The sequence below is a fragment of the Natrix helvetica genome (genome assembly GCF_964273705.1).
Source record: "Natrix helvetica genome assembly, chromosome: 3".
Lineage (NCBI taxonomy): Eukaryota > Metazoa > Chordata > Lepidosauria > Squamata > Natricidae > Natrix > Natrix helvetica.
In genome coordinates this window covers 141839798-141863073 of record NC_138549.1, presented here as the reverse complement: position 1 = coordinate 141863073, position 23276 = coordinate 141839798, and the positions used below count along the sequence as shown (strand labels likewise).

General features: G+C 36.7%; 1 protein-coding gene across 1 annotated transcript in view; it reads right to left on the bottom strand.

The window, feature by feature from the left end:
• The window catches only part of MYH7B (myosin heavy chain 7B), a 52209-nt gene extending 34649 nt beyond the window's left edge, over positions 1-17560 (bottom strand). Inside the window, exons 1-10 of the mRNA XM_081948061.1 lie at positions 17409-17560; positions 15475-15578; positions 10354-10497; positions 8526-8682; positions 7092-7119; positions 3797-3893; positions 3013-3036; positions 2678-2770; positions 539-602; positions 62-160 (exon numbers count right to left, since the gene is read on the bottom strand). Of these exons, the coding sequence (XP_081804187.1) occupies positions 62-160; positions 539-602; positions 2678-2770; positions 3013-3036; positions 3797-3893; positions 7092-7119; positions 8526-8682; positions 10354-10497; positions 15475-15578; positions 17409-17505 (907 nt within the window). The 5' untranslated portion in view covers positions 17506-17560. The remainder of the gene's footprint in view (positions 1-61; positions 161-538; positions 603-2677; positions 2771-3012; positions 3037-3796; positions 3894-7091; positions 7120-8525; positions 8683-10353; positions 10498-15474; positions 15579-17408) is intronic.
• Between the last annotated feature and the right edge of the window lie 5716 nt (positions 17561-23276).

The following is a 23276-nucleotide window of genomic DNA, read 5'->3' as shown; positions in this document are numbered from 1 at the left end:
GTCTCTGTGTTTTCCATGCTGGCTAACAAATTCCTTTGCATACCATGCTAATGCTGATTACCTTGTAGTTCTGGCTTCTTTCCAGAAAGGATTTGGTAGTAAATGTGGTAACTCCTTTCTCCTGGCTGCTGGAAAATCACTCTTGATTTTTCCAACAAGTCTAAAAACAAAATGCAAAATATTCAATTGCAACAAGGCTACTTTACTTTATGGAACTGTAGTCAAAAGAAAGGGAACCTTGGATTTTATAGGAGCTCACTCTTGAAGAACAAAAGTAGAATTTTGTGAAAGCAAACTACATATTCAATCCAGCAGTTTGTTTCCACAGTAGAAATAGACGGTAGTTTATTCTGTAAAGCCCATAAATAGAAGTGCAACAACTGATATTCAGAGGCATCTGGAAATTGTCATTCTTTTTTACATTTATACACTATTATATACCAGTATTATAATTAAAAAATCTATTTTATTCAGTAATCTCATTTATAACTTCATCCTACATAAATTTATTCAATTTTCTTCTAGATTCACTACTCACATATGTCAATGTCAGCAGATGCCAATTTCCCTGATGGTCCAAAATGGATACGGATGAACTTGCCCTAAAATACGTAGAAAGAAAAGGGGCTCACATATTGTGCAAATAATAATAATAATAATAATAAATTTGGATTTATTAGCCGCTCCCTTTCCAAGTAGGACTCGGGGCGGCGTACAATGGAGCATAAACAACAACACCAAACGTACATACATATACAACACACATACATACACGGAGGAGGAAACAAATTACATCAATAGACAGTTAAAAATCAGCTTTAAAATACCCCAATTGTAAAAACCCAAAAAATTAATATTTACGGACAGTTTAAAAACAGTTTGGAGGAATGGGAAGATTACGATTGCGATTGAGCCAGGCCGGATAATTGAAAGAGGTGGGTCTTCAGCTGTACACGGAAGGAGCGGAGGTCGGAAGTAATCCTGATGTCGCGGGGGAGGTCATTCCACAGGGCTGGGCCCATCACAGAGAAGGCTCTGCTCCTGGGTGTCGCCCCCCGACACTGTTTGGCGGACGGCACCCGGAGAAGTCCCTCTCTGTGTGCGCGAATTGGTCGTAGGGATGTGTGGGGCAGGATGCGATCCTGCATATAACTAGGCCCTGTGCCATGGAGCGCTTTAAAGATCATAATCAAAACCTTGAAACGCACTCGGTAGACCACAGGCAGCCAGTGCAGCTCGCGCAGGAGAGGTGTTACAGGGGAGTATCTAGTCCTCCCCATAATCACCCGCGCGGCCGCGTTCTGGACCAACTGTAGTCTCCGAGTGCATCTCAAGGGAAGCCCCATGTAGAGAGCATTGCAGTAATCCAGGCGAGACGTCACTAGCGCATGGGTGACTGTGCGTAGGGCATCCCGGTCCAATAAGGGGCGCAATTGGCGCATCAGGCGGACCTGATGGAACGCCCCCCTTGCCACGGCTGTTACATGGTTGTCCATGGACAGCCGGGCATCCAGGAGGACGCCCAAATTGCGCACCTGTTCCATGGGGGCTAGTTGGACGCCCCCGATGGCCAGAGATGGAAGCACCTGGTTGAACCGGGAGGCCGGAAGCCACAGCCACTCCGTCTTGGAAGGGTTGAGTTTTAGTCGGTTGCCATCCATCCAGACCCGTACGGCCTCCAGACACCGGGACATCATTTCTAAAGGCCCTTAGTTATATCAATTAGAATTTAGGAGTAGTTATTCACCCAATTCTATTACATATTCTAAATGGCGAAAGCTCTAATCATAAATAATTACATGGTGCATGCCTGATCATCATCATGTCATCAGTGATGTCAAGGATTCTAACATGCAAAACTCATGTTATGTTATAGTTTTAAGCAAAAAGCTTATTTACTTTTTATTAATTATTTCTGAAATATTAATGTTGCTCATTTTGCAACTTTTGACTTGTTAGCTAGAGTTGATTCATGCATCTAGTTGGATCCTAAATCACTTAGAACATCAAAAAGTGGACTTGATATACAATGAATAGATATTGGGGGGGGGCAATGTATGTGGCATTCATAGGAAATTTTAAGCAATGTTAATTTTGTAAGAGATGGGAAATTGATTCTTTCAATTATTAGAAATCAAAGGCATCCCTAAAACAGCTATTTGCATTTCAGGAAGAGTTCTCATTAGAGGGTTTCCTTACATCCATTTAGCTGTTTTGTGGAGGTGATGTGTGCTGAAACTATGATAGAACTTCTAGCTATAGAAGATCTATAGACTATGATTGAACTCTCTTTTTCATAGCATTTTGTGTCCTGAGATTTACAATTATATTAAAAAATATATTAACACTTTAATCTTGTTTTCTGAAGAAACTGCTTTCTTTTCCAATGTATCACAGTAAGGCTTTAATGTCTATACTACAAAAAGTTAGCATTTTCTAAATCTTCATACTGCCATCTTTTGCAGCCTAGGTATTGTTGTTGTTTGCTGCTATTATTATTATTCCTGCCTTTCAGTTTAAAAGATATATAATCAGACTATGTTTAATAATAAAAAATAACCAGATATAGAAACAGTTTGTTACACATCATAATGGTACCATATAACAAACTAACAAAGCATACACATAACAACCATAAAGTGTTATATATTGCTGCTTTGATTTAAAATATACTTACAAACCGTGAAGAATTGTCATTTCTCAGAGTTTTGGCATTGCCAAAAGCTTCCATAGCAGGGTTAGCCTCAATGATTTGATCTTCGAGGGTACCCTGTGAAACAAATAGGGATAATATTTTTCCATACTCATAGATCAAAATTTTGCCTCATGGAAAACAAATTTATGCACACTGGCTGCTATATAGTATAACTACCTGGCCAAAGAGAGCCTTCACATATATTTAGAAGCTGTTCTAAATTTGATAATCACATTGCCTGCTCTTCAGACAAGTTTTTGATACTTATTTTTAAAATATTTTTAAAGTTTACAATCGTTCCCTATTTAAAAACTTACCCCGGTTTTAGTGGCAGGTGCTTGCTATAAAAAAGATTTCAAAAGACAGATTTAGAATTTCAAAAATACAAAATTAGAGTCACAGAAAATGCCAATCAAAAATGAAAACAATCCAATTTTGTTGATGAGAAAATTCAAAATGATTAAATTTCCATAAAAACTAACATATTTAATACATCAAAAATGTTAAATATATTAGATAAATAAAAGAATAGCACCAAGAAGCAAGAAGGTTAAAAAACAAACCCAAAGAAGGAAAACACTATCAGTGATTTTTTTTTTAAAAAAAAGTAATCAAAGTCCAAAAAAAAAAAATACTGAGAAGAAAATAAGCAGTTGCAGAGATATTTCAAAAAGGAAAAAGGAAAAGAAAAAAGAAATGCAAAATGAAGAAGAAACAGAATAAAGAAGGATACAAGATGAAAAAGAATAAAAAGGAACAAGAGAGATAATCGGGAGAGGGAACTCACAAAAAGCAAGGCTTAAAAGAAAGAGTTACAAGACTGCTTTGGGGAACTTGCCCCCCTTTTTTGAAAATAATAGTAATGGAGGGAAGGGAAACACGTTGGTCATTTTTTTAAAAAAATCCTTGAAGCAACCACTGCCTCATCCACCTTTTCATGAAAATTTCCCCAAAAGCAATTTTTTCAAGCCTTGCTCGTTTCAAAACAAATGAAAAGGCCATGTCCAACACACTGCCAAACATAAAAGAAGTCCAAAATGAAACAAAAGAAAAATGAACAAAAGAAAAGAGAAAAACATTTTTTGCAAATGAAGGCCTTACTCCTTTCTTGCCCGGAGAGTCACCCAGGGCTGCGACAATGGCAAAGTATTGAATGACTCGCTTGGTGTTTACAGTCTTACCAGCACCAGATTCTCCGCTTAGAGTAATAGAAATACACAGATGAACAGCATGAAGCAATTATCCAAAAAAAATTCCCATACTTCCACAATCAGCCAATCAACTCCCAACCACCCAGAAATATACCATAGAGTTCAAAGTGAAGAAAGACATGCTAGCATATTAGCCATCCCGCTAAATCTTAAATACTATTTATTAATGAATGGATTTTGTGGTACCCAGGACACAGGATGCATTTATGAGATATTTCAAAAAGTGCCTGGATGAACAAGAACAATGTCACACAGGGAACAGTCTATCTTTTTCTTGCTCCTGAAAATAATAGGATTGGACAGTTTGATGCCTCTGTTGCCTTGACCTTTGCCTTTTTCTGCAATAAGGATGTGCTGCTTTGAAAAATATGGTTTTAAGTCCAACGGTTGCATCTGACCTTTGTATGGCATGAGAGACACAGGGAAATCTGTTAAAATATAATTTCCTCTCTGCAGATTCCTAAGCAGCACGCTCCTCAACTGATTGGATTATTTTTTTCTATCAGTATTAATTACAATTTAGGGTATCAATATGCTAAGCATAATATCATTTGACTTTTTTTTCATACAAATTGAACATAACATTAGAAACCGAAGAAACTGCTACTGATTGCATCCAAATATTTGTTGTACAACAAAGATTTTCAACTTGAGTTGATTGGTATTTCTGAGAGATGCCATTTCAATATAGCTGGCAAGTTGGGAAAGATCCAGTTAAATGCATTTATAAGCTTTTACATGTATGTATGCATTCTAGATGCATCTGGAACATCTGAAGAGACTACAGCCTTGAAGATTACATGCTCTTAACATTCTGCACTAAGAGATTCTGGAAAAACTGCATCTTCAGAACTTCTGTAGTACGTAGTTCTAGATTAGGGGTGTCAAACTGGTGGTCTGTTGGCCGGATGTGTCACACACTGGCCACATCCACCTCCGTTTTAGTGATGGGGGGAAAGTGGCAGTATGTAACATGACGAAAACATGATGCTGTGAGTTTGACACCCCTGTTCTAGATAAACTCTGCACTGGAACCTATTTATTAGCAAGAGGAAACAAGGCGGCATCATTTATATGAGTCTTCCCTTTCTCATCCCCATCCTTTCCCAGGAACTGTTGACTAAATGGGCAAGATTTACTCAGCCTGTATTTTAGCATTCTTCCAGAAAGTAAAAGTTAGGATACAAGCTGTTTAATCATCCATTGGTGTTAAATAGAAGGAAGTGCAGATGTTCATAAGATTCCACTGCCTTTGCTGTTCTACACAAAACAGCTTCACACTTTTCACATATAGAAAATTATTTTAATTGCTTTCAGGAATGAAAAGTAAAACTGTAAGAGTTTCTTTATATTTCAAGAGGTAACTATGAAACGTTAGTTCAGCCACACGTAAAACTAAATTCTCCAAAGAAAGGAATTCAAGCTCAGCAGGATATTGAATCTTTTGTTCATTTAGGCTGGGATCGTCTTCCATGCTATCAATAAAGTTCAATGGCACTGGCCTGGCATTGATTTCATGCCTAAAGTTAGCTGCCCTTCCATTGTAATCCCAGCACACAAAGAGCTATACTGAGGTGGGGGTAGGAGTGAGGTCTCTGCAGGCCTAGAGCCAAACATCTCGTGCTTTCAGCCCCTGCTTTACCTAATTAGGCCATGGCCAAGGCTAGAAGCTTGGGGAGGGGGAGGAGCAGATTAAGCTTTTTATAGCATCATCATGGCTGCTTCAGTTAATACGTCTTCCCTTTCTTTCTTTTTACAAATAGAGCTTAGCCTAATTTCTCCCAGGATCCCCTTGTCTCATAATTTATTGTATTTCTTTATTTATTTGGTTTGTCAAACATGTACAAGATAACAGGTATAAGTATAAACATGGACATGAACACAGGAAATGGGTACGAATAAATGGGGACAATAGGACAGGGACGGTAGACATGCTGGTGTGCTTATGCACGCCCCCTTACAGACCTCTTAGGAAAGGGGGGAGGTCCACGCTAGACAGTTTAAGCTTAAAGTTATGGGGGCTTGAGGATGTAACAATAGTTGGATAGTGCAGTCCAGGCATTGACCACTCTGTTTCTGAAGTCATATTTTCTGCAATCGAGTTTGGAGCGGTTTACCTTGAGTTTGTTATCTATTATTTGCCCATGTATTATTGCGGTTGATGCTGAAGTAGTCATTGACAGATAGGATGTTGTAGCAGATAATTTTGTGTACTATGCTTAGGACAGAACACTGCCCACTTTTCTTTCTCCAGCTTTGATTACTTATTCTTTCCCTTTTATGTTACTAGTCTCATCGACTTTCTGTACCCATACTCCGATCTCTTAAAATGGCATTCTCCTATCTACAAATCATGGTCATTCATAGTCTACTTGTAGCTTATTATACAATTCTTTTTATTAATCCATTTCATAAATGTCCACTGATACTTAATCTCTTCAGCTATTTCCTCTGTAAGTTTGATCTGGTATCTAACATTAGTTTTGATTTTTAACTTCTTGTTCATGTATGAAAGGCAAATGTGCACACATCCAAGGTAAATCTAGTAGTCCATTATTGCAAGGGATTTTATCACAGTTGATGAAAGCAACAGGTGAGATATGGCCATTGAACTAGGTCTGTTTAATGGGAAAAAAAAGTTGTGTGGACTTGCTCTAGTTCAGATTCCCCAATAGTGTACTTTCTAATCGACCACCACAATGCTTCTGGCAGTGTGTCCAAATGGAATATGAAAAATGAAATAATATAAATGTAATTTTATTGGCTTAATTGGGGTTTTTCACAGAAAATGCTTCCCCAGAATATCTAAATGACCTGGTGCCCTCAAAACAAATGACGCACACAGGAAGGATGATCAACCATACAGACTGAGTTATTTGCTGTCCCACTTTTGGTTGGCTGTGTACCCCCTGAGACAATAATAGCAGCTGTTCACTGACATATAATAGCCAGAAAATCTGAGATAACAAACTGAAAGAGGATAGGGAGTTGCAGGAAGAGGTCATTATGTTCCTCAAAGATTGTGCAGTCTGCCCAAACAATTCAGCTTTCCTTTTCAACAGGATGATATGGTAAACTTGATCTACCTAGAATTGATTCATATAGAAACCACAGGACAAAAAGAACTTGACTCAAAAGCACATACAAAGGAGATATCGATTGCACAGATAACAGGCAGCACTTACGTGATAAGCATAGACTGATTCTCTCGATCTGTAAGATTAAAAAAAAAGTAAGGTTCAAGTCATTCTTTTTAGAGTTTGTATCACTAACAACAGCCCATTCATAGTCAAACTGATGTCCTTCTTTTTTAACTTTCTGATTCCAGCTATGAATCTGAGGTTAGACTCATTGTCCTGTCTAATATGCTTATTTGTATGGTCATATTTTAATAGCTATTCAGATGGAGTCATAAAAAACTGTCCTTATGCAGACATTTTGTGTTCACCATAGAAATTAAGATGAAGATTTCAACACACACACACGAGAAAAAGAAAGAGAGACAGAGATAGAAGAGAGAGAAAGAGACAGAGAGATAGACAGAGAGGCAGAGAGGCAGAGAGGCAGAGACAGAGAGATACACAGAGAGAGACACACACACAGAGAGAGATGCACTGAACATTTGTATCAGGTGCTGTACCTAACATACTGTATGACCACAATTCAGCCCAAAATTTATATTGTTAAGTGAGTCATTTGTTACATGAATTTGGCCACATTTTACGACCTTTTTTACCACACTTGTTAAGTGAATCATTGCAGTTCCTAAGTTAGTAAGACGGTTGTTAAGTGAATCTGGTTTCCCCATTAACTTTGCTTGTTCAGAAGGTCACAAAAGGTGATCACATGACCATGGGACACTGCAACCATCAAAAATATGAGTCAGTTGCCAATCATCTGAATATTGATCACATGACCATGGGGATGCTGCAATGATCGTAAGTGTGAAAAATGGCCATAAGTCATTTTTTACAGTGCCATTGTAACTTTCAATGGTCACTAAATGAACTGTTGTAAGTCGAAGACTACCTGTACTAAACGTGTCAATAGTATAGGTTGTGATACAGGGAGCCCCAAAATTCAACAGCTAGTTTCATATTGGCAAATAATGCAGATTTTCTAAAATCACAGAAGTAATTGCTGAACTCTACTGCATGCCTTTGCTTTAGATCAGGGGTGTCCAAACTTGGGAACGTTTAAGACTTGTGGACTTCAACTCCCAGAATTCCCCAGCCAGCATGGCTGGCTGGGGAATTCTGGGAGTTGCAGTCCACAAGTCTTAAACGTTCCCAAGTTTGGACACCCCTGCTTTAGATAAAATTATTATGCAAGTCTGTGCTGCCTCTAAAAGCCATTTTCTCTTCCTTCTGAATTTTTCATTTTCAGATAACTAGATCTGCTAGGTACATATGAAGAGACGAACAACTCTTTAACAGCAATGTTAAAAAGCATTCAAAGTTGAAAAACAATTGTGTAAAATTCCCAGGTCTCTCTATGTGTTGTTGGTATGCAATCCCTTTCATATTGACTCCAACTGGGAAGTGTGAAGAATAGGACTAAAATCAGGTGTTCAGTTTTATTCCCACAATTTTTTTGTAAAAATTGGATTAGACACTTACTGCGCAGCATGTCATTATAGGCATTGTCTGCAATGGCATAGATGTGGGGCGGGACCTCAGACCTCCGCTTGCCTTTATAAGCTGCTACGACAGGAGCTGAATAGACTGGAAGCCATTTATATGGATTTATGGTGACACAGAACAAACCTGAATAGGTCTGAGAAGAAAGAAACAGCATAGCTATGAGAAACGTAAACCAGGCTGACACAAATACCGTAGTACAGTTCATTAACCAAATGCAAGGCACACACTCCAGTAGAGGGCACATTGCCAACTCTTAAAGAGATTTTTATTCTCTCTGTTCCACCTCCTAGTTCAGTTCATCTGTTTCTTCAAATAAACAATAGTGAGAAAATACTATCTATTCCAGGGGTAGTCAACCTTTTTATCCCTACCGCCCACTTTTGTACCTCTGTTAGAAGTAAAGTTTTCTAACCGTCCTCCGGGTCCACAGTAATGGTGATTTATAAAGTAGGGAAGTAACTTTACTTTATAAAATTTATAAAGCAGAGTTACAGCAAACCCCTACCGCCCACCATGAAAGCTGGAACTCCCACTAGTGGGCGGTAGAGACCAGGTTGACTACCACTGATCTATTCTTTTTATTACTTCCTTTGCTTAAAGAGGGTGCAAAAAGGAGGGGGTAGCAATGACAGCAACAAGGAAAAGGTTGGTACTTTCTGGGAAAATGTCCAAAGACAGAAGGTTGCTCAAGACACCCCCACCCAAAAGAAAACCTCAGAATCAGCATTAAATCATTTTTTGGCCCTACTGATAAGGATTTACCATATTTTTCCAAGTATAAGACGCACCGGAGTATAAGACACACTAAGGTTTTGAAGAGGCAAATTTTAAAAAAGTAGGTAGGTAGATAGAGGGATAGAGAGGGAGAGAAAGAGAGAGAAATACAGTAGGTAGGTAGGGAGAGAGAGAGTAGGTAGGTAGGTAGGTAGATAAAGGGAGAGAGAGAGAGAGAGAGAGAGAGAGAGAGAGAGAGAGAGAGAGAGAGAGAGAGAGAGAGAGAGAGAAATAGATATATATAGAGAGAAATACAGTAGGTAGGTAGGGAGAGAGAACGTAGGTGGGTAGGTAGATGTTTTCAGATGTATTTATCCATGTGCTGGAGAAGGAAATTCCTGACAATCTGCAGCACCCAAGACTTTGTTTCTGCTGGCACAGCAATTGATCAATGTAATTCTCATCAATCAGTTAAAGAACTTTCCAAAAAGGAGAAAAAAAGTTTTTGCACTCTGCAAACCTCCCAAAAATGGCCCCTTTTTTTTTTTGCAAAAACGGGCCCGGTTTTTATCAAAAAAATTGCATGCATAGCCTTATGGAGGCTTATAGAGTGCTGAGGGCTGGGGGGGGGCAAAATTGAGCAAAAACCGGCCCATTTTTTGCTCATTTTTCCCCTCTCCAGCCCCCAGGAGTTCTCTGAAAGCCTCCATAAGGGTATGCACGGCCATTTTGGTGAAGGAGCAGGGCTTCAGGAGGCAAAAAATGCTTTATTCAGTGTATAAGACGCATCCAGATTTTCAGCCTCTTTTCTGAGGAAAAAAGATGCATCTTATACTCTGAAAAATACGGTAATTTAAAGAAGAAGTATTAATGGAAAATATTTCAATTCTAGTACCATATTTCAAATTCATCTAGGATTTAAATATGTAATATTTTGTTAAAAATGATTATTTCTAATGAAATTAAAGTTAGCAGTTGGGAGTTTTATAACACACAATCTTACTATTTGGTATAATGAATAAATCTAAAACTTGTTTCACACACAGAATGCAATACAGTATAATCAACAGTGTTTATCCTTCTAACTTACATAGATCATCCACTTGGTGTAACGCCTTTTCAGGTTATGCAGCACTGAAGCCTCATTGAGATGAGTTAACATAGCCATATCTTCAATCATGTCAAATTTTGGAGGATTCATAGGTTGAACATCATCTTCTTTAACCACAAGAGTCTAGAGGAATTAAACAAACTGATGAAAATACAAGAACCTATCTTGTTTATGTATGATCCATAAGCTCAAAGAAAATCCTTAAAGATCTAGCATGCAGCTGTTAAATCACATAACTTACATGACAATGAGGCTATTAATTGATGATGTAGGCTCTAATCCACAAACCTATTTATTAAAATATTATAACATTTTGACATTTATTTCTTATTATGATAAATTTCAGCATTGTCTTTATTATTTCTATTGGGGTTTTTATTGGGTCCATAGACTAACTACTTTGGAAACTTTCAACTAAAGAATAATTCATCGATGATTCTTAATCCTTACATAGTACTAACAACCTAAATTTTAATAACTAACAAAACTTATGGATCTCAGAAATTCAGCTGAACTTTGTACATGGAGCAGATTAAAGCAGACTCTACACCATAATGTAGTGGTTTAACTCTAGCCCTTATCACAATCCATCTAGAAAAAGAGGAGGACTTGTGATAATGCTTGCATCATTCTAAGTTTCCTTGGCTCCAGCTGTGGATAGCATTGGATACCAGATTCATATCTGCTGCTGCTGGGTACTGTCCAAGATTCCTAGATGTCCAGATAAAGTGAGATTGAAGTAAAATATTCATAAACTAACAAAAATGTTTCCAGGATTCATATATGTTGAAGACTGTATTACGTTAATTTATAATTACACAAAATAATGTATAAATAGGCTATGCATTTAAAAATATATACATTGTAAGATTTTTTTGATTTTAGAAAGAAATTCAGATAGACTATTATATGTGCAAAAAAACCAAAGATTCTGAAATACCCAGAAGAGCAGAATGGTTGGTGAAGATGATAGAACTAGCAAAGATGGCAAAATTAACGTTTGATTAGAGAAAAATCACTAACTACACTATCAAAAAGATCACAAGCTTAATAATCTGTTATAATAATATAATAATCTTAACATTTTTTCTGTTTCTTTTTATTACTTATTCACTATTGTTTATTTTCTTTTTTCTAATATTTGTATTGCTTTTATCTTGTTAAAACTTTCTATCAAATACATAGGCATAACTTTTCAAAATATATTTGCCCAACAGGACAGTTTTTCCACTTGCTTGGAACTTCCAACCACAGTATTTTTTTTTCTAGGCCAGACTATAGAAGTGAGGGCAATGCATTGTTTTGTTGTGAGGTGGTGGCTTAAATCTTTCCCCGGGTTAAGGCTTGCTTTGGAAATGGATATGCTTTTGATCCAATGGATTAAATATTGTCTCATTCTGCCCAGGCTACTTTGAGATCTTCTCGTTTTCTGTTTCCACTATAACACTGAATTTGGGTATCAGAGAAAGAAAAGTTCTGCATATTTCTGCAGGTTCTAACAAGGGGGATGTCAGGCTGGGTTTCTGCATCTAAAAATGGAATTCAGTCCCTATATTGTTCACTTGAAATGCTCATTGCCTGGAAGGCTCTCGGAGGGAGTAGCCTCAGGGCAGTGGTAAAATTCTTTTTTTTTTACTACCGGTTCTGTGGGCGTGGCTTGGTGGGCATGGCAGGGGAAGGATACTGCAAAATCCCCATTCCCAGAAGTGGGGAACTACTGGGGCCAGGCAGAGGTGGTATTTGCCGGTTCTCCGAACTACTCAAACTTTCCGCTACCTGTTCTCCAGAATTTGTCAGAACCTGCTGAATTTCACCCCTGCCACTATATATGTATAAAGTGCAATGCCTAAAGGGGCATTGCACTTCATTCATATATAATTTTGTTTGAAGCTTGGTTCTTAAGATTCCTTTTTCAGTGTCATGGGCTTTAATAAAGGTAGGTCCTAAATATTCCTGTGCTTCATTTAATAAATGCTTGACAAAAAGTTAACAAAAATATGTGTTAATTTAATTATTTGGTCACAAAACATCATCTTGGGAAAATTGGGGTTTCCTTCTTTAAATTTTTCAAGAAAATATTTGTTATTTATCATCATTAATCCAATGTGAATTACAATACTACTGAGAGCTGTATTTCATGAAAGAAAAGAAGCTTTATCCATTGAATCTTTTCCAAGTCAATATTTCACCCTCTTATAGGAAGCTTGCCTCCTTATAAAGTTAGTTCAAAGAATTGTTTTATATTAATTTTATATCCCTCAATGCTAGACTGGAAATATTTGAAGGCAGAGTAGTAATTGATGAGGAATCCACTAGCAACCCAATCCTATATCAGTTTACATGGGAGTAACTCCCATTGACTTTCAGGATCAGATTCTTAAAGAACTGAGTAGTCAAATCTTGCCATGGCTCCTGAATTACAATGCAGTCACTCCCATGATATAATGTGGCTGCTGCCATTGTGGGTTTGTGTGGATAAATATAACCCAAACAAAATAATATTCTGCAGAGTTTCAAACAGGAGGGTTTGGTGATATTTAGCTAAACAGCTGAAGTATATAATTCTATAAATCCAAGAACTAGAATAACTATCATATTACACATCTGTGCCTGATTAGAATGAACTGTATTTAAGAAATGTTGCTACTCTTATGAAAAGAAAACAGTTCTTGTCAGTAGTAGCTTAACGAGACAGCAATGTCTAGTAGTTAAAAACATAGTTAGGAACTCAGATGCATATAGCTAGAGAGAGAGGTTTATACATCTTATATTTATTTACTTGCTTTTAAATGAATAATCTACTGTTCTTTGATCTGGGTGACTTATTAAGATACTTGAAACTAACACATTAGAAGAACATTTTATTGTTCCTGGGCAGCTTATCAGCTTTGCATGTAGGTCTCCAGTTAAAACCCTGGCATCTCCAGAAAGGCTATGAAAACACTTTCTGAAATCCTAGAAAGCTTCCGCCACCAAACAGCTTTGTAAGTTTATCTTAAAACTAAAAGAGGATCCAACTTTTACTTTTGACATTTAAATCCCAAAGACCCCTGCTAGATGACCTTCCCTCTTATAGACCTGGGCAACCATTAAGATCAGCAAAGACACTGCTGCATGTGCCTCATATTTCAGAGTAGAAAATACCTTACGCAGGTAGTTATTTCAGAGTATCGTTTGTTCATATAAAATACATAAGGCAGATAAGAATCAAAACTAACATATCAAAAGTTCTAAAAGAGCATTCCTCCATTTAGTCTTATAATGAAGAACATTTGTATGTGGTCCACATCACCTCTCATCTAAAAGACACGTTTTACTTCATAACTCTTTTTTCTCTTATATCCATTCTGAATCTGCAAAGGTAAGTAGAACAGCAAGGGGGGGATCCACTGTGCCACGCAATTTAGATTAGTTAGAAAGTAGGAAATCTGACGATTCTAGCTAATATAAATCATGCATCACAGCTGATCGTTGCCCAGCTGATCATCAGAAATATCAGTTCACCCGAACTGGTAGCATTTTTTACTACCGGTTTGGGCAAACTGGTCCAAACAGTAGCATTTCACCCCTGAGAAATTGTCATACATTATCATTATTTCCTGACAGTTAGAACAATTAATCAGTGGAACAGCTTGCCTCCAGAAGTTGTGAATGCCCCAACACTGGAAGTCTTTAAGAAGATGTTGGATAGCCATTTGTCTGAAACTCTATAGAGTTTCCTGCCTAGGTAGGGGGTTGGACTAGAAGACCTCCAAGGTCCCTTCCAACTCTGCTATTTTATTGTATTGTATTGTTGTATTGTATTAGCTTGCTTGCTTATCCATTTGAGAAGCTCTTTTATTAGACAAAGTTAAAAATAATGAAAGTTGAATAACGTTGCTTTAAAAAGAAAAAATGGGAAAAAAATAATTAATAATATTCTTATTCTAAGTAAGAGCAGCACTTATACAGAACAAAATGTAACATAATTTTATACAAGCATTTTGATGCTAAAAATGCAAATTTAGTAAACATAATTGCTTGTTCTAATATATCATTTATCTGGAATATCTTGCCCCCACCAATGTAAGGTTTGCCCCATCCCTCCTACCTATCTGTAAGGGCCTAATGATGTGACTTTGCCAATTGTCTTGGGGCTCCAGTTGGGGAACAGTGCAATGGAGGTCGTTGAGTAAAAACAAACAGATCACAATTCTCCCCCAACTCCGCCCCCACCCTCCCCATGTATCTTTGGTTTTAATGTTTGTTTTTAACTTTTTTATGTTTTAGCTTATATGTAACTGTCAGCTGCCCAGAGTTACCTTATGGCAAGATGGGTGGTCAATAAATTTGATAAATAAATAAATTTAACATCCCAAATAAATGCAACTTAGGTGATAGCTTTTTCCATATAATTAGATAAACCTAACAGAATTGAGAAGAAAGCATGGCATATTGTTTTTCTAGCCTTTCTTGACATTAGAAAAATCAAGTTCATTGTAGCAGATGTATGAAAAATACAACATAGTATGCCTGTATAATCTTGCTATAGTTGTTAAAAAGAGGGAGTTTTGGTTTTATCCTTTTAACACCTTGCCTTATAGGACTTCTTTTCAAATGTATACATGTGTAGAGGGGATGTGATGGGGGAGGGCTTATTTTCAGGGGAGGGCTTATTTTAGTGCATGCGCTCAAAAACCCGATTGGGCTTATTATCCGGGGAGGTCTTATTTTTGGGAAAACAGGGTAGTTGGCTCCCTGGGCGAAATAGAGATCAGCATCGTGCCTTAGAGTCGGACATGACTAAACTGGGAAAGCTTTACCTTACTTTTAATATTTTGAACAATAGTGCTAAACAGGTAAAACATTCTCAAACGCCCCTTATCTATTCAATTGCAACTCTACATTCCCGATGTAATGACATCAAATAACAAAGGATACTTTTCCTGCTGAATCCTTTTTACACAAATTCATAATCAGCAAAATCATAATTTTAGACTGTATGCCATATTTAGATGCATTCTCCTTTTTTCATCTCCTCTGCACAATGTTGAGCAAATGTAACTTTCCTTTTCAGTTTCCTATTTGGCTATTATTTGGTATGTTGGATTTTTTTTTTACCTTTTTATCTTTGGTTTCCACTGTGACTTTGCCACCAGAGGATTCTTTAATTTCAATTTCAATAAAAGCCTCCTTTTCATCTGGAATCCAGGCTCTTTTCTTTCCTTTATGAACAAAGAGACAAAAAGAACATAAACAATTTTTTTTAAGTTGTACAAATAGATATTAGATGATACAGGTACCATACATAATTATTTTACGATCTAGAAATATTTTGCATAACGTTATTCTTGTTCCTTTAATTCTTCAGTTACTGAATGGAGGAAATGCTGTGATTTGAATATTTATTTATGTTTAATTTATTCCTATTAATTTTGGAATTGATATTTCTGTTATTAATATTATAATTCAAGGTCTAGAATTAAAATTAATAGATTTTAAAATTTTGCAAATTAAAATTCTCTGCAAATTTTTGAATTACAATATTTTGATTAATCATTGTCTGCTCAAAAATATAGATAATATTAGATCTTTTAAAAATAATTGCAAAAAATGAAGATTTGGCTATATAATGAAGATTGGGTAAAATATTCAATAATCTTAGGGTCTAATTTTGTAGTAACAAATGTTTAGCATTCTTTCATCTCTATCAGAAAGAAGTGTGTGGCTTTCTATATATAAAATTCTGTATAATACCAGCAAATGAAGTCAATGGTGAGCAATATTAGAATCTAGTCAAGGGGAAAATGTCTTTTAAGGCAACTAAAAGCATGTTCTTTCTGCATTTCTCATCCATCAGCAACATCTGAAAGGTCATTTTCCATATTTGACAAAAAGCAAACATGCATTTGCTTGTATAAAAAATGGATGGGCACTGATTGCAATCCTGAATATATTTAGATTGCATTAATCCTATTTACTTCAATGGGACTTAAATAGGCTGCATGTATGATTGCAGAGAATTTTGCAAAATAGAAATTTCTAAATAGCCCATTCATGCAATTTCTAATCACAGCTTCAAGAGATGCCCAAAGATTGCAAGCTTTCCTAAAATTTATCCAGGAATATTTATCCATTTCTTTTGTAAATTTGTATATGATATGTTTCCCTTTAAGAACCAGTCAAATGGAAAAGTTGGGAATGAACAATATCATGATTTTCCTCCTTTTCTTATGTATAACTCTTTCTATTTATTGTAATATAAGCCAGATCACTTCTTTAAGTGGCAATGGCAATAAGGTAACTGCTGTTTCATATGATAAGGTCAGGGTAGAAAGGCATATGTAAAGAATCTAGTATTCATCCCTACTATAAATCGTTATCTGTTGGATGTTTGACAACTTCCTTAGCAATATATTTTGCGCCTAAACAACTATCTTAAGGGATGCTTTATTTGGATTCCTGTATCATGCATACAAATTGAACTTGAAGGATCCAATTCTTTGATTATATGTTTCTCAATTTCATGAAATATTTTCAATATTTTAGGAAGCAAGAAATTCCATTTCATACTTCGTGCACTTGCTTAATATATACATTTGAGTTGTCCCGCAGTTGCTGTGATAAATGCAAATCACAGGTACCTATTTCGGAACGGTTGATTATCAATTTGAACTCATGCGTGGCAATTATAAGCCTGTTTATAAACCATCCTAAATTAATGTTTTCCTAAATATAAATCAAAAGCAAGTAAATGCTAAACCAGACACTTCACAATTCAGATAATTATAGCATAGTAACAGACAGAACATCAACATAACATAAAGATGGAGCTACAATCATTTTACTGCACTCTCCATTACAACCAAAATAACTAAAGAAAATAGCTGTTTAAGCAGAATTGTTTAACTCTTAATCTAGTTGCCTCAGTCTCTATGGCTCAACATTTTAAATGGATTTTTAAAAAGGTGCAGAATTCTTATACCCAAGAAGCAATATTAGAAATGGATCGTGGCGTTGAAGTCCTTTCGATGCTAAAAAAAAAGTGGTCTTACCATCAAATGCCATAGTCTGATATTTCATCAACTCCTCATAACTTTTCCGGAGGTACTCGGCAGCCTCCCCAAATTCTTCCCTGTCCATCCTACTCATATTGACTATTGGAAGGATAAAGCCTAGTCAGCAGCAAACAGATCAGCCAACTACCCTAGAGTATAAAAAGACAAAAAAGAAAGAAAGAAAGAAAAATATATTTTACTCAAAAAGACAGCCAAACCGTATGTATATGTCCTGTAATGGTTCACCAACCTTTTAATTGCTGGATGATATGAAAGCTGGATGATATGAAAGCATGCAAATTTATGTATTCCATAAATTAAAAAATAGTGTTCTAATATTTATACACTGCATCATATTTATTCCAAATTATAAAACTAGCCACATATATGTGCTAATTTTAATTATATAATACATTTTTTTTATTCCTATCACTCCTCCGCGTGCTTTTTAAAACTATATACAATCAGAAAGCATAGCGAGATTATATTAAATAATGAAGAATGTATGCCCATTGTATAATATCAAAAATCAGACCAAGATGCAAGTTCTTTAGGTTTATTTGAACGGCATCAGCATCCCAGGAAAAAAATTACTAGTTGGTCCATATGTATTTAATGAACACCCCAGCAATAGGCTGTAAGTTATCTTAGTTTCATGTCTTTGCTGGCTTACACCTCAAAGGAATTTGGCAGAGTTAGCATCCTGTGTGATAGGTTACCACAGTGGCAAGTAACACTACAAGATATCATGAAAGCCTATGCATCTGTTCTATCACACACACCCCAGAACTATTAAGATAAATTTATGGTAACTGCAGCAAGATTATTAACATCACTCATTTTAAAAGTCCCAACTACTGCTATTGTTACTAAGCCTTGCTATAGCAACAGATAATATCTTCACATCCACACATTCATACTGAAATGATCACAATTTTAGTTACACCTGCTGCCACCCATGACTTTCCACACATCATAAGTGTACATTCTTTTCATAGTCCCTTTAGCCATATTATGACTCCCAAGTTTGTCTTCCAGACAATAGTTCATGTTTCTCTACCTCCCTTTTTGTAAAAAAGAAGCAGGGCTTCAGGACAAGACAGGACAGGACAGACGTGCAACACAAACATGCTTTTTATTACCAACCTGGGCTATGGGGCTGAGTGACTCTGTGTGTGTGTGTGCCGTGAGGCCCCTTTTTATTGTGCCTGTCAAGGTCAGGATAGGGAGAGATATGTCAGAAATTCCCATGTGTCATATCCACACAGCTCCATTGGTGCTGCTATCCTACTGCCCATAGAGACACAAAAGGCAAACTTTTATCTCTCTGCCGATGCAGGCTGGTTATTTTTACCCCATATTGTCAGGCAATCACAAAGGCAGGGAGAGAGACGCTCTTGGGGCAGCATAAGACTTTGAGTTCCAAGCCATTCTAAAAAATAAATGGGTTAGATGAGAAGCTTCTGTTGATCCACCTTTGTCATTCTTTCAACTTCTGGCAGGCCTTCGATACCTACCGAGAAGGTAGTTTTTTGAAAAGGATGCCAGAGTGATATTTTTCTTTAGCCAATGACTCTGGCAATCTCAGGGTCCTGATACAAACCCAATCATACTGTAGTTGTGGTTCTGATCTTGCTTGGTATTATTTCAGACATTGTGATTAAAATATGTAAGAAATCTGATTTGGAGTGAAAGGAAAATCTGAGAGGAACTGGATTCTCCGCTTACAGAATTGCCAGTCTGTTTTAACCATCAGAGAGAGAAAGATGGAGAGAGAGAGAGAGATGGAGAGAGAGGGAGAGAGAGGGAGAGGGAGAGAGGGGGGGAGAGGGAGGGAGGGAGGGAGGGAGGGAGGGAGGGAGGGAGGGAGAGGGAGGGAGGGAGGGAGGGAGGGAGGGAGAGAGAGAGAGAGAGAGAGAGAGAGAGAGAGAGAGAGAGAGAGAGAGAGAGAGAGAGAGAGAGAGAGAGAGAGAGAGAGAGAGAGAGAGAGAGAGAGAGAGAGAGATTTCCCAGTCCATATACTGGTGAATTAGCACCTCAGGCTGTTTTAGTTTTGCAGCCCTTCAGTTACAAACTATAAGCCCAACTCTAAAATGTAGGTGTTCCTCAAAGCATAATGAATTTGTGATAAACTAAATATTAGGATAAAGTTGCTGATTTACAAAGCAGTGTTCATTACAATGGAAAATATTTGCTGTTCTTTCTACTCCAGCAAACATATATTATGAATTTTCAGGTTATCTAAATGCCAAAAGAAAGGCAAAGAGATAAGCAGATCTAGAGCATAGGATAAAATAATGGCAATGCCGTGATGCAGTTTAAACAGGAATTGTATTTTGCTGAAGGGTGGTTTTGCACAGTGGTTTGGGAGTTGCTAAAAACTTACTAGCTGCAGCTGAGAAAGTTCTGTATCAAAGGAAAAGGGATGTGCAGATGGAAAAAATAAAGTGCTTTTTGGCATTCACCCAATGGTACTAATTCCGCCTTCTAATTTGTAGGTAAATTAACAAATTTATACATGGGGGGTACACACTCTGGATAATTCCTTAATATGCTTGGATAGCATTAGTGAGTATGTATAAATTAATACACATGGGACTACTGAAAAAACTATTTTCCCTTGAAAGCTTTTATAGACTCTAAACTTAAACATCTTCTAGAGAACCATTATGGTGTAGTAGTGAAGACATCAGACTAGAAACCAGGAAATTGTGAGTTCTAGTCCTTCCTTGGGCATGAAGCCAGATGGGTGATCTTGGGTTAGTCATTTTGTCTTGGCCCTAGGAAGGAGGCAATGGCAAACCACTTCTGAAAAACCTTGCCAAGAAAACTATAGGGACTTGTCCAGGCTGTCTCCAAGCATCAGACACAATTGAATGAGAGGTGGAAAAACATACTCTAGCAACATTCCCAGTTGGGTGAATATAAACATGTATTATTATTTAGAGTAGATCTTTGTCTAGCAGGGATCCCAGTAAATTTGATTTCTGATAGGTGACCTGCAAACAATCTTGAGATTGCATTTTGTTCTCCCTTTTAGGGAGTTGAACAAAAGAAAATATTTCCCCAAAAGTGGATTTGACACTACTGCTGCTATATTTTAAATGACAAAATGAATTAGTGGCAGTCAACACCATTCAGATAAACACAGTGGCTTAATACTCCTCATGGCTCCTTGTTTGACATTGGACAATGTTGACAAGACTTGAAACAGTGAATGGCTTTTTGCTTCTGTTGTGTATCCAGGGTCATAAGGATTGACTGGCTCTACATTTAATAAAATAAAATATATGGCCTTTGTTGAATTGTTAAGGTATTATGGTAGCAGATAGGGTTGTTCAAAAATCAAATAAAACCATAATTAATGTTCCAGTTGGGGTGAAAGTTGAATAGGAATAGGAGAGTTATATAGACTTTTAATTTCATTAAGTTAAATAATTGTGGAGATGGGCCTTCAAACTCTCCTAAAGGTTTTATTTTTATAAACTTGTGAATAGGCCAGGAATTTTTGGTACCAAAATGTACCTAACAAATCAGGTTCAACTTATTTGCATATGGGTTTATATACTGTATGAGTATATATGTAAATTAATAATGGGTTTAAAATAATACAAGGATAGCCAAGCAAATAAATGAATGCATTTAGCATATACAGGATCCATAATTAACTTTAAATATTTCATCTCAGATAATGCCAATTTGATATCCTTTCTGAGGATAATCTGTTGGGAATAAATCTGTTGATATTTTTGCTCTATGCTATATTTTACATCGGTCTCTATAGGAGCAGTGGCATAAACATCAGCAGAGTTAATCTGAGAAATCCAGAAACCTTACATAAGTATAATTTTTATTATCATTGTACTTAAATACAATGAAATACATAAGGTAATTGGATATATAGAGAGAGAATGACACATGTATAGTACACCTATATATACTAAATGTGCAGTGCTAGTTAAGGTATTCCATTTAAAACATGGAGACTGGTTCTAGTCCCCACTTTATTATGGACCTCATAATCACTCAGTGAGTCATTATTTCCCAACATAGCTCACAAGGTTATTGTAATGAGGATCAGATTAGAGAAAAATCCATATAACTGACCTTGAGCTCTCAAGAAGAAGGCTGGACATAAATGCAATGCACATAATAAATAATACACAAATTAAATATAGCACCTTAAAACCACAGCAGTTAAATCTTCTTTAAAGAAGGCAGCATACCAGGTGGGAAACAAAGGTTTGCAAGGCTTTTATGGATGGAGAATTCCATCACAGGTTACATGGGTTTGTATAAAATCCCAAGGTAGACTGTTAGGCTATTGCTAATTACCAGACACCCCTCTGAAGAAATATTTCTCTGCTAAGAAGCTCTGATTAGATGCAGGAAGTGAGACAACTGCAAGCTGTTGGGTCATTTGCTGAAAGGTTCTGCACTCAACAGATCTTGCCTATCAGCTGCTGTGAGAAGTGACTGGAGCAAGGAGGCTAACTCAGAGATTAGATAGAGGCAATCTATGGAGAAGCTATTTCAAGCATGTTTCCATTTTGTAAGACTGGACACTTATCCAGCAGTGTTCAGAGATCTCACATCCTTTCATCCTTTCCTCACCCCTCAATCCTGGGGCCATATTAATGGTACCAAGAACAACTATGACTCCTCTAACTTTGTAGTATTTTATGCTCAGGCGGAAGATTCTGGGGGATGAGAAGGGAAAATTAACTGCAATATTTATATTTATTTATATTTTGGCATTTCTGGACCACCCATTTTCTTCAAAGAGGGACTGTGGGTGATATACAGCACAGTATCAAAATATATAAAACCGTATATGAGAATTAAAATAATTTTAAAATTATTTTTAAAGATTATACAATTATAAATTTTTTTGAAGAGGCAAGAAAATATTTGAGGAGGCAATTTTAATCCTGTTAAAAATTGGTTTATGAAAGCCAACGGAGGGCTCCATGACTAAGGTGACCAACTTTTTTACAATGAAAAGGAGGACAAAACACGTTCTATTGTCCAAAATGGCCATGACGGCATACTCCTTTAGGTTCCCCACACAAGGCTGCAGAGCCATGTTTTGACCTCTTTTCAGAAGGTCAAGAATCCTACACACCATTCCTCCTGAACCCCCTCAACAATCCTTCTCCATTGGAGGAAATGTCCCTATAGACTACATGAATTTCTTTTGCACTTCCTAAACTACTCTTTGGTTGTATGGAGGATGCTGTCCTAACACAAGCAAGATTCAACTTCCATGGATGTGGAGACATGCCAATTTGCCTGTGGCTTCAGGTAGCAAAATGACTTGGCTTGACCTGATAATTTGCTAAATGTTTTCCTGATGAAGATAATGTTGAAGAAAAATGGAAAGAAACAGAAGATTTCTTAACCATGGTTATAAGAAAAGGATAAATTGAAAAATGTTTAGTTATAAAATTATCCTAATTTGGATTGAAAGGAGAATATTTTGGAATGTATGAGGCAACTATGGTATATGGATAATTCAAATGACCTAATCTAATTCAAATGACCTAAACATTATTTAAATAGTGCCATTTATGTAGATTGTATATTCTTCATTAATCACCTTTTTAACTTGTCCATGCTTGAATTTATCCAATTGTAAAATACTCAGATACTTGTAGGCTTCGTCTTGATGGCTCCTACTGTTTTGACCATTTGGCATTTCAATTACATTGCTGTTAGTGATTTTACCTCAATTTATTTCTACCAGAGCACATTTCTCTAGTTGAAATTCCATTGCTGTATCTGTGGCAAACATTCTTATAGTATTTGTCAATGACTGGATTTTGATTTCTGATGGCAGCAGATAAGTATTACTTGGTATTATAC